Below are 12078 nucleotides of genomic sequence, written 5' to 3'. Positions count from 1 at the left end.
AAGAATTGAACATTACACGCCCTAAGAATTAATGATCCGCAATTAAACCCAACAGCGTGGTTGAATGACACAGTTTTTCACGAAAGGCTCTGAATACTAAAGACTCAGGATCTGATCTCTCAGCTGCTGCAGAGTACCAGACAGGCAAATGGACTCCATGTTCCCAGAGATCCGGAGAGGGGTCACCCTGTGTGTGGTGAGAGGAGGGCGAGAGGGACTGACTGAAGGGACAACCGGGGCTTCCCTGAGACCTAGTGCTGCGCGGTTTCCTGAGCTCGGTGCTGCTGCAGAGGCGTCTTCACCTTCTGGAGATTCAGCAGACCCTTTGCTTCCCTTCTCTTCATGCTTATCGTATTTCAACATAGAGTTTTAACAATCCAGCATTCCAGTTTCTTGAGTTTTGAATTGTTAAACTCATTTGTGTCCAATGAGAGTAATCCTGTTGTTTCACACACGTATGTGACACGTCCTTAAAAGAATAAGTGCATGGTTTGCGGAAAAGCAGGTCCCAAATATCAACCAGCACTGCACTCTTGGCAAAGTTCACTCACGTTGTCTGGTTCTTGTTTGTGAAAGCGTTGCCTAACGTCAAGCTCTGTAAATGATTTCGTTTTTAATGTTTATTTATATTTGAGAGAGAGAGAGAGAGCATGCGCAGGGGAGGACACAGAGAGACAGAGAATCTGAAACAGGCTCCAGCCTCTGAGCTGTCAGCACAAAGCCTGACTCATGGCTCGAACCCACAAGCTGTGAGATGATGACCTAAGCTGAAGTCAGAGGCTTAACCAACTGAGCCACCAGGTGCCCCCGTAAATGATTTTTAAAGGAGCTTTTATTATTTTCTTTTGAGGTTTACACATGATAGACCTGAATGGGTTTGAATAATTAGAGAGTTAATGAAATCCAAAGTTTATCACCGGTTACACATTCTTGCACATTCCAAGAACCTGAGCACATTCCAGCAGAGAACATGCCTGGGTTTATAAAAACAAACCAAAGCAGGTCACAGCATTAACATTCAGTGGGAATACAGTGAAAATCTGATTCCAACACTGGCATTGCTGGGGCTTGTAACCGATTTTTTCTTTTACTTTGCAAAAGTTTCTGATGGGCGGAGCATCTAGTAATCCCTTTCATTCCCAAACTGTGTCTCACTTCCTGCTCTAATCACAACTTTTAGCAGAAGAGCAGCTGACATAGTGTGAGCAGTGTCGGCTATTAAATGTGCCCCTAACCGATCCTCAAAATGAGATTTCCAGCACAGATTGTTTGGCTTATGTGGTGGACTGTTTGTGTTGCAGAAGGTAAGAGTGAAAAAAGAAAGCCTTTTCTATATTATAAAACATTTTCTGTTATGCTTTTCACAGTGGTATTAGGAATTTGGTCTAGATTGTGATTTAATTACTGTTCTGTAGCTTAATGTGTGAGTGGCTTTTGACATTGTTAAGTTTCAAAAAATAGAAGCAGCTTATTTAGATGATGTGATTATTCATCATAATTTTATTTAATGTAAAAATTCAAAACATGTTTTAATGTTTTGAAAGCTGTAATATAAGCATTTCCCTTGTAATTATCATAAAACATAATTTTATGCTTGGAATTTTTACCCAAATGCTTTCTGTGAAAGTATTAAGAAGCATATGAACATATATAGAACCAGAACAGAAATTAGACAATAGTCAAATCATCTAATGACTAGATTTATCTCAGATATAGATGTTAACTCTTTCTAAAGAAGAATCCCTTTAGCATTTACAACTGTTATTGTCACGGCCTTAAAAGTCTTATAGACAAGCAAGCATTACTTGTACCTTTGGCATGAATATATCATATAAATTTGAAAAAAATGAATATGCAATGTTTGTACATCCAAATATTCTAATGGGTGTTTTCCTGTGGTTGTATTTGAGGTATATTCTAGAAGACCAGTCTCAAGACTATTCTTAAGAGAATAGTGAATATGAATGTAGAAGTTTTTATTTTCTGGCATTAGTAAGGCGATTTCTAGACATATAATTACATTTAATTCGAACACTACTTCTCGAGAGATTAAAAAGTTTCTTTGGATGGAATTTGGTTTCTAGTTCATGATAGGAAACTGTGTGATACTATTTGATTTACTTTTTTTGAATGACATTTTTAAAACAAATGAGTTACCTATCATTCACAAATTTCCAAAACATTTCACTAAGTCAACAAGTTTTTTTGAATGCTTGCTTCCTGTCAGCCTCTAAGCATTGAAATATACCAACAAATAACACTAAAGCTCTGTCATTGATGGTCTTTCAATCTAGAAAATGAAGGCAGGTATCTCTCTTTAATTATATTCCTCAGTTATTTTTTTAAGGTTTATTCAAATATGCTTAATTTTTTTTTTTTCTGAGACACGGAGCGTTTTTAGTTTCACAGTCTGATATGCTATTGCTTGATTTTTAGTTCAGAAACCTTATATCCAGCCACCTTTTAAACTAGCTATACAATCGTATTTACTGCATATGTAAATATTGCAGTGTGTATTCAAATGTAAAATATTATTGTATTGGCAAAGAGTTCCAGAACACTCTTAATGCTACAAACCATTACAAACATCTTTTTCTGTACACAAGTGTTTTTGTCTTTTCTTTAGCAGGAGTATGTTCAGTGTCTCAATATTTACATATTGTTTGCCTAGGCTTTATGTAGACATCATTTGTCATGTAAGGAAGATTTGTTTTCTTTCCAGCTCATGTTTAAAACTCAAGGATTGATGCCAAGTTTAATTAAACTGTTTAAGTGATTACAAAGTGGAATTTGAAATTTTAAAATCGGGTGCTATAAAGCATGTATTAAAAATTAAGTAATAGTGATTTAAGCTCCTTACTTACATAATCAATTCCAGCTGACTCATTTCACCTGTATTTTCTATTTCATCAAAATGTGTTTAAATGTGGCATCCATTTCTGCTGGTGAATTGGGCATTAGCACTCTACATACTATGGTGAGGCTGACTCACCATTTCTGGCTACTTCCTAACAGAGGAAGTATAACATTACTATTTAAAGCAATCCTTAGGTTAGCCTCATGATTTTCACAAAAGCACACATGATGCACAAGTGAGTAGGAAAAAAATTACATGAATTTTCAGCAGATATAGAACTGTGATTTATTCCTTCTTTGCCAAAAAGTTCTAAAACTGGTTTGAAATGCCACTTCCATCAGTCTACCATACCTAGCAAATTTCACTCAGCAAGATAGCCTTGCTCATTAAAAATATCTATATATCCTTCAGTAGTTGCCTCTGGCTTTATTTCCCATGTAGAAATAAATATGAAATAGTAAATTGAGATATTGAGAAATACTAAATTGAATACTGAATAGTAAATTGAGGAATTGAGAAACAGTTTGGAACACCAGCACAATCTGCTTTACTCAACCAGACTTAATGTTTTAGCATTTCATAAATTGCCTCTGTCCTGTTCAGAGTGAACATTCCTCAAAAAATCCTCTTCACTCTAAAGAGGAATGATAGCCCATAGGAAGAATTTATTGGCTCAAGTTTCATGGAGACCAGTTAGTACCTTTTCGATGCAATAGGCTCTCTGCTTTGCCATTGCCAGGTGTGTAGAAACATTAGTTGTTTCCTTGTAAAACATCTCAGTTGAACGAATCACCACAGGCTGCTAAGAACTGGTCATATTTACAGGACAAAGTTTAGAATAACAGTCCCTCAATCTTACCACATAGTTTCTGTTTTCTGGGATATATTATGACCAAGCTTTTCAAGTAGACCATTTAGACTTCGGGTCTCAAAAGTGTATAATCTTTGAAAGTAACCCCAGCCCAGAAATTCTTGGCTGAGAAATGTGAAAAAATTAAAACCTACTGAAACATGTCCAAGTACACACTGGCTATTCTTTTTGGAGAGATATAGGTGTTATCTATTTCTGGAGGCTTAAAGGGCAAAAAATGTTCTTTCAGGACTTAAAATATATTACAGATCAAAGCTAGAGAGATTCTCTTCTATCGGAAAGTAAAGCAAAATAATTTTTATATATTGTTTCAAATGCAAGATGGTTTCAAGTTTGAGTTAACTCTAAGTGGGAAGAATAATTGATATTGTAAATCATAAGAATTACTTATAAATTAATTAAAAGTACTATTTTATAAAGTATGTGTGAATGTTATACATAGTTATCTAATCCAGAACTTGAGGTGATGGTTTTTAATCCTAAATTCTATGTTTCAGTTCCAAAGTTATAAATAAGACTTCTTCTTCTCCCTTCACAAAAAACCCAAGTTTTCAGAAATAGTTGTGTGGTGTTTACCTATGTGATGTAATTTAAGGTTGTGCAATAGCCCAACTGCCTTCAATATCCTCTTTTCTTTGAAAATGTTGTAGGGGCACCTAGGTGGCTCAGTCAGTTAAGCATCTGACTCTTGGTTTTGGCTCAGGTCATGTTCTCACAGTTTGTGGGGTTGATCCCCATGTCAGGCTCTGCACTGATAGCTGGAGCCTATTTGGGATTTCTCTCTCTCTCTCTCTCTCTCACTCTCTGCCCCTCCAGTACTCACACTCTATCTCTAAAAATAAATTTTGAAACATTAAAAAATATAAATTGTATTTAAAAAAAAATGTTTTACACATATAAATTCAACAAATCTGAAATTTGTGTAGAATGAAAAATACTCTGAATACTTTAGAACAGTTAAATATAGTATTATTTACTGAATATATGGTGAATTATTATAAGCTGAAAAGTTCTGTATTACAATTTTAGTGAGGAAAGTTAGAAATGGATGATGAGGGTGAAGAACAGGACTAAGAAACTCTGGAAGGTGAGGTGCCCCTGGGAAGTGGAGATCTGATGGGTGAAGCGTGACAGTGAGCACGATGAGAAGGGTCAGAGCAGATGCCCCGGGAGTGTCACGAGAGGGAGAGGTGTGCCATAGCAAGCCTTGTTTATTTTTAATGTAGACATATTTGGAGAATCCATATGCTACTCTTCTGCCTGCATATAATGTTAAACTAGAACTGAATTATTAAGTATTGCTGAAATTGTTCTTAACTGAAAGTAAGTCCCCCAATGACACATAAATTAGTAGGTTCTTCATCTTTGGCCTTTGATAGCTAGGGTTTCTGCCAAAGTCTACATCGATCCACTTTGCTCAATCCCTCATTGTTATACAACCTTTGCACTTTTTCTTCTTCCCAGTTATGCCTCTCCCTCACCCCACACACCATCCCCTACCTGCCCAGGATGTAAGATTTTCCCAACCAGTCTATCCTGTGCTCACTTACCTGATGTGCTCTTTACCCATATCTTAACAACTTTAACTAGTTTCAGAATATGGTGCATAAATAAGAGATGATGTAATTGAGGTAAAAAGTGCTATATTTTAGGAAAATATCACAAAAAAAGAACAAAAGGAAAGGGGTAAAAATATTTGAAAGAGCACTTTTATGTGTTTGGACATTTTAACTGAGAGAGCCAAGTTTCTCAAACCATGTTGACCAAAAATGTAATAGATAGGAAAGTGATTATAGAATGTTCCTTCAAAGGCTCCCAAAAGCCTTTTTGAACAAAATTAAAATGATTCCTGACTTCAAAATTATGGCATAAATTCAAAATTAAGACATGTAGACAAGAGGTACAATGGAGTTACAGATAGCAGAGTTTCTTGGGTTCATGCAGTAGAGCTTTGAGATCACTGCACATGTGTTCTCATGTCTTACCTTTTACATTGGTTACCGTCCACTGTGCTCTTCCCATGGGTTGCCTGCAATCTGCGGATATAATGGAAAGGTTCCAAAAGAGCTTCATATTCATCCATTCATTCTTTCATTCATTTATTTGCCCATCCAATGGTCACTTTTTGAGTGACTGCTAAGTGCCTGCTAAGTGCCAGGCATTAGGACTAGCATTTACCAAAAGGCGATTTAGTGGGGAAAACAAAAGGAATGATTATTGTATTTCATCAACATATTGTATTTTACTGTATAAAGCATTGTGATGGAGACAAGCAAAAGAGAGACTACAGGATCATTTAGAGGAGGCAAGAAATCCAAGTTGGAATGAGAGTCTGGAGTGGGATTGGGTTGGGGAGTTTGTTTGTAAGAGGTGGAATGAAGAGAGCCAAATCTGTCAGGGTCACGATGGCATCTTGGGTAGGCTTTGAAGGTTGGATGGGAGTCATGGAAATAAGGATGCCAGGGAGGAGGACATTCAAGACTGAGGAACATGGCTCCTGGGTGGCTCAGTTGGTTACGCATCAGACTCTTGATTCAGCTCATGTCATGATCTCAGTCTTGAGATCGAGTCCCGTGTGGAGCTCCACACTGGTAATGGACCCTGGTGGGATTCTCTCTCTCTCTCTCTCTCTCTCTCTCTCTCTCTCTCTCTCTCTCTTTCTCTCTTTCTCTCCCTCCCCCTCTCCTTCTACCCCTGCCCCCTCCTTAAAAAGTAAAAGGAAAAATACAAAACAAAAAAAACTGAGGAAACAACAATTGTGTTTACAAAGGACTCATAGTAGATCTGTAAAAATGGAGGATTGTGATCATCCCCACCTTTCTAAATCTGCCATCAGTTAGAATTCCACAAGTACTTCAGGTGAATTTGGGTATAGTGTGTGCTGTTTTTCTTCTTTTCTTTTTCAATCCTTATCCTCAAGATTATCATAATTATTCAGATGCAAAATCATTCCTGCTACAGTTTTTAAAGGTCCTCATTTTAATATCACCCTGTAACTAAGCTCCTTTTTATAGCAACTAGTCAATATATACTAACAATTTACTTTAAGAAGCTACCATTTTGACTTGGACAATAATTGGCATTAGGTAGTAGCGACCCAAATACTACACATTTCAAGAAATTTGATTTCAGACATATATGCAAGCTGTATCCTGATAGTAACTTGTTTGAATCCTAATTATGGCATTCTTGTATTCTGCCCAATTTCTTATTGCTATGACCTATTCTCCCATTTGCTTTTCATAATCCTGGAATTATCTTCTTGGTCTTTACGTTGTTAAAATTTCAAGAAGAAATTGCATAATCATATTTAAAAAAATTTTAAGTGTAAGTTTATTTTTTCAAATGCTTTAATAGTGTAATGTAATCTCTATCTGCTTTTCCCTGAGGTTTGTTTTTTATTTTTTATTTAAAAAAATTTTTTAATGTTTATTTATTTTTGAGACAGAGAGAGACAGAGACAGAGCTTGAGGGGGGCAGGGACAGAGAGAGAGAGGAAGACACAGAACCCAAAGAGGCTCCAGGCCCTGAGCTGTCAGCACAGAGCCCGACACGGTGCTCGAACTTGTGAACCGCGAGATCATGACCTGAGCTGAAATCGGCCACTTAACTGACTGAGCCACCCAGGCGCAACCCCCGCCCCCCGAGTTTGTTTTTTTTTAAACTTCATTACAACTGATATTTTCTCTATAGAGGTGTATATATTATTTGCCACATATCTTTAATTATTCTTGTGTTATTTGTAAAATAATCTGAATATATCTTATTTTGAAAAGTTATTTGGATCATATCATGTATATGCATATGTAACTAATATTCATATATACCAATGAGAAGATAGGAAAGAAATTTAACATAAAATATCTATTTTTGCTATTTCCATTTTGTCCATTTGATTTATTTTTTCTTAAAAAAAATTTTTTTAATATTTATTTTTGAGAGAGAGAGAAACAGAGTGCAAGCAGGGGAGGTGTAGAGAAAGAGGGAGTCAGAATCCGAAGCATGCTCCAGGCTCCAAGCTATCAGCACAGATCCCGACGGTGGGGGGTCTTGAACTCTTGAACTGTGAGATCATGACCTGAATGGAAGTTGGATGCTCAACCAACTGAGCCACCCAGGTGCTCCTTGATTTACATTTTCCACCTTGATTTTTAGTTTTGCTTTATAATATATTCTAGTGCCTACTAAGTTTAGAAATTAGGCTACTTAAAAAGTAGTATCTCCTGTTCTTTTTTTCCCAAAATAATTTTATTTTATTTATTTATTTTTTTAAATTTCTCCACAAAGGGAATTTTATTGAGGGCGCTAGCTTATTTCACGCTCAAAAGACCAACTGCAACCAAATGAAGTGAACATAACCTCAAGATTTTATTGTCTTCATAACATAACAAAATATGAAGCTTAGAACTGGATTACTTGGCCCTTTCTCTTCTTATCTCCTCCCAGTTCAAAATGCTTGCATCTCTTAATGGCCAGCATTCTCTTAGATCTGTAGTTGGGCTCAACACATTCAAGCCTCAGAACAATCTTCTTTGTTTTAGCCTTTTTCTGGGAAATTGGCTTAGTTTGCCCACCATAGCCACTCTGCTTCCTGTCATAACACCGCTTTCCCTGGGCATAAAGAGAATCTTTGCCTTTCTTGTACTGTGTCACTTTGTGGGGTTGGTGCTTGCCACACTTCTTGCGGAAAGTCCGACAGGTTTTAGGAACGTTCACCATGGCTGCAAGAAGACTATTGGCACAGAAAGAGCTACCAAAATAATTTTAGAAAAATAGAGAAATTGTGCAAAGAGCCCAACTTGAGTCTACCAAAACAATCTGGTACACATTTGATTAATGTTTTCTCAAATATATACTTTTATCATGATTTACTTTATTCAATTAAGAACACTTTTCAAATAATAGTTTATAGATATATTGACATTAAAAACAAGTATTTAGGTGTGTGTTGTATGTTAATCATGCCCCTTTAAAATTTGAAAGTGGAAAAATTCAGTAAGTGATGATTATTAAACTATCAAGGATATTTGTTTTTAACTTTAACAAAAATTTTGTAACTGCGTCCCTCAAATTAAAGCAAAATCAATCCTATTCCTATCAATTGCCAAATCTATTCACACTCTCATTTAGGGACAAAATAATTTTTTATATCTTTTTTATGTTTATTTATTATTAAAGAGAGAGAGAAAGGATGCATGTGATGGAGAGGGCAGAGAGAGGGAAAAAGAGAATCCCAAGCAGGCTCTGCACTGTCAGTGCAGACCCCAATGCGGGGCTCGAACTGTGAGATCATGAGCTGAGCCAAAATTGAGAGACAGACACTCAACTGACTGTGCCACCCAGGCGCCCTGGGACAGAATAATTTTTTATTATTTTTTAAATGTTTATTTATTTATTTTTGAGACAGAGAGAGATCACGCCCAAGCAGGGGAGAGGCAGAGAGAGAGGGAGACTCAGAATCCAAAGCAGGCTCCAGGTTCTGAGCTGTCAGCACAGAGCTCTTCCTGGGGCTCGAACCTACCAACCCTGAGATCATGACCTGAGTTGAAGTAAAATGCTCAAGCCACTGAGCCTCCCAAGTTCCCCAGAATAATTTTAAATTATAAAATCAGATCAAGAGAATAAAAAGTTCATCAGGTGGTGTTTTATACATATGTATGTATATGTATATATATGCGTGTATATATACATATATATATGTATGTATATATACACGCATATATATATGTGTGTGTATATGTATATGTATATCATTTAACTAGCATTAGATGACTACAAAACACATAAGGTGAAATATTCATTGTTTAAACCTAAGTAATACTTAAGACATAAGAAAAATTAGTTCATTCATTAACGTAGAACTTGTGGAGAGAGATGGCTATTCAAAAAAAAAAAAAAGAAGTCAAAAGCTAAGTCCTACCTTAAAATATGTTTGTATGCTTTTGAAATATATTTGTGTTACCTATTTAATAAGCCCCCTGCCCTGTTTCTTCAAGAACTGCCAACTTAATTCAAGCAAATGCAGTTGTTATTCATACATGCCAACAATTTGGCTACATGGGGTAAAATAACTTTTTGTTTAATTAAAAATCTTTTCTGAGAATGTGGTTTAACTGAGCTTGAATGGTTTTTTGGTCAATTCAGACAAGCAAAAGTCATGTCATAAGATCTGCTTTATTACTGCTAGAACAAAGATAGTGACTCATTTAAATATTTTGTTAGAACATGAGTTTATTCAGTGTATTGAAGATAAGAACAAAAGTTATCAGGAAGTAAATTTGAAGTTAGAAGATCTTCGTATTAAAGAAAATCGCTCCATTCTGTAAAACAGGAAGGAGATGGTCATTATTCTCTGGGAGCTTACATGTGTTGGGGGATAGACGAAATGCTTGTAAACATAAAAGTAATAATGAATCGTGAACTATGTTGTGAAGGAAGTAAGGTAGGGGCCGGGGAAAAATGACTGGGGTACAGAGACTTTAGCTGGGCTAGTCTTAAGTGGGTCACTTTGGGGAAACAATATTTCAGAAGAGCCCCAAAGACGAGACAAAGGCAAGCACCAAGAGTCTCTGGTGCACACGTTCCAAGAGAGAAAACAACCAAAAGACCTAAAGGAAAAAATACATTTGACATGCACAACAACATACAAACAAACCAGGATGGCTTTGGTGTGATGCATAAATGGTAGGTGACATGATGACATCAGAGAGAATGGCAAGAGCCAGAAAAGGCATTCCAAGGGCAAGGTAAGGAGTTCACAATGTCTTACAAGTGAAAGCAAAAGCCACCAAAGATTTTAATCACAAGACTGGCATGACCAATTTTGCAAAAAAAAAATCCTGTGTAACCCTGTGGAGTATGGAGGCTTGGAGACTAGTTAGCAGCTGTTTCTTAGTCAAGGTGGCAAATGATCATAATCAGAACTAAAATTTTGAATATGGCAGTGGAAAGATGGAGAAATGGAGTAGGGGGCAGTGATACCGTTTTCTTACAGTCAAGAGATGCCATTTAAATTCATGGAAAAAGCATCAGAATTTTAAGAATTATTTGAAAGGGTAATCGATATGAGAACTTTTGTTCTACAGTAAATATATATACACAGTAAATATTGTGAGAAGCTGGTAGGAATGAGAAGGAAAGCCGGCCAAAAAAAAAAAAAAAAAAAAAGCCAGCCAGATGTCTTGAGAGGGAAATCTCGTGAGAGCAGATACAAAAGGGGGCCAGCCAGATGTCCAAGGTTGGATACTCCCCTTGCATGCTTTTGGCGTCCGAAATCTTGCTTGCCCCCTGCACCCGCCAACTGCCCATGTAGCACAATTGGTAAGAGCCCCCTCCCCTTGTTTTTCTTCCTTGAGCCCCAACAATGCTACCCATAAAGGGAGGCCAGCACCAGGACCCAGCAGTCAGCCTTTGGAGGTGACTCCGCTGGGCTGGCACCGGTGAGAAACAGTCTTTCCTGATTTCCCAAGTGTGTGTCTCTTGTCTTTTACTGGGCACCGAGAATTTGCTGTAACAGGAAGATTATGTGAAAGACATGTATCCTTGTCTTTTCCATCTGGTTGTTAAAAGCAATTAACCAAATTTGAAAACTCAAGAACTAGTGGTATAAATATATTATCTTGAAATATAACCAAAAGAAAATGTGTTTGCTTCAGGCTACCTAATGGTCTAGTGTGTGTGTGTGTGTGTGTGTGTGTGTGTGTGTGTGTGTGTTGATTATTTTAATGTTCTGAAGATGGGTTACTCTTTTGGAAGATTCGTTAGTTTTAAAAAAATAATTTAAATTGAATAAATTAATTGATAAAAGCTTTATTACTCTTACCTTGCATTAACTTAATAGGATAAGGAACTATTTATCAAAATGTTAATATATTACTGAAAAATAGTTCCGTAACTCAAAATATTGGCATCTTTGTTTGAAACTTAACTTATTTTCCCAATAATCTGAATGCCATGAAGTATGAATTTATAAAATGAAAAACACACTTATTAGCCTTTAATTAAGCATAAAACATTCATGTGAACACATGAACATTAAATTTAAAAATGAACAACAACAAAAAATCTGGCTCTTTGGGAGTGGGGGAATCCAAAGAGGTGTTTGTGGTGTTTTATGGTAGGATATTAGCACCATCTAGTGGACAACCAGAATGTTTACTTAAATTCGAAAAATCAAAGCTGTAATGTGGAATCATTTATTACAAGTTCCCTAACATAAATGTGCTAAAAGTTTGCTAAAACATCAAAGAAAAAATACTGCATATCAAATCTCACACAAGTATTATTTACTACACAAAAATATCATTTTTTTAAATGTTTATTTTTGACAGAGAGAGAGACAGAGCATGAG

At 36.4% G+C, this 12078-nt stretch overlaps 2 protein-coding genes across 5 annotated transcripts in view; one reads left to right on the top strand and one right to left on the bottom strand.

Annotated features, from left to right (window-relative positions):
- The first annotated feature begins 1114 nt into the window (after nt 1–1114).
- The window catches only part of CFH (complement factor H), a 223717-nt gene continuing 212753 nt past the window's right edge, over nt 1115–12078 (top strand). The window contains exon 1 of one of the 4 annotated variants that reach the window (XM_042925934.1): nt 1115–1304. In XM_042925934.1, the coding sequence (XP_042781868.1) occupies nt 1247–1304 (58 nt within the window). In that variant the 5' untranslated portion in view covers nt 1115–1246. The remainder of the gene's footprint in view (nt 1305–12078) is intronic. The other 3 variants (XM_042925932.1, XM_042925930.1, XM_042925931.1) reach the window with 3 other exon arrangements.
- On the bottom strand, nt 8104–8458 carry LOC122212201 (60S ribosomal protein L36a-like). Its single transcript, XM_042925940.1, has one exon. The coding sequence runs from the start codon at nt 8445–8447 to the stop codon at nt 8130–8132; it is 318 nt and encodes a 105-aa protein (XP_042781874.1). The 5' UTR covers nt 8448–8458; the 3' UTR covers nt 8104–8129.

Source organism: Panthera leo, chromosome F3 (genome assembly GCF_018350215.1).
Source record: "Panthera leo isolate Ple1 chromosome F3, P.leo_Ple1_pat1.1, whole genome shotgun sequence".
In the NCBI taxonomy this organism is placed as follows: domain Eukaryota; kingdom Metazoa; phylum Chordata; class Mammalia; order Carnivora; family Felidae; genus Panthera; species Panthera leo.
This window is presented reverse-complemented; position numbering and strand designations above follow the sequence as displayed.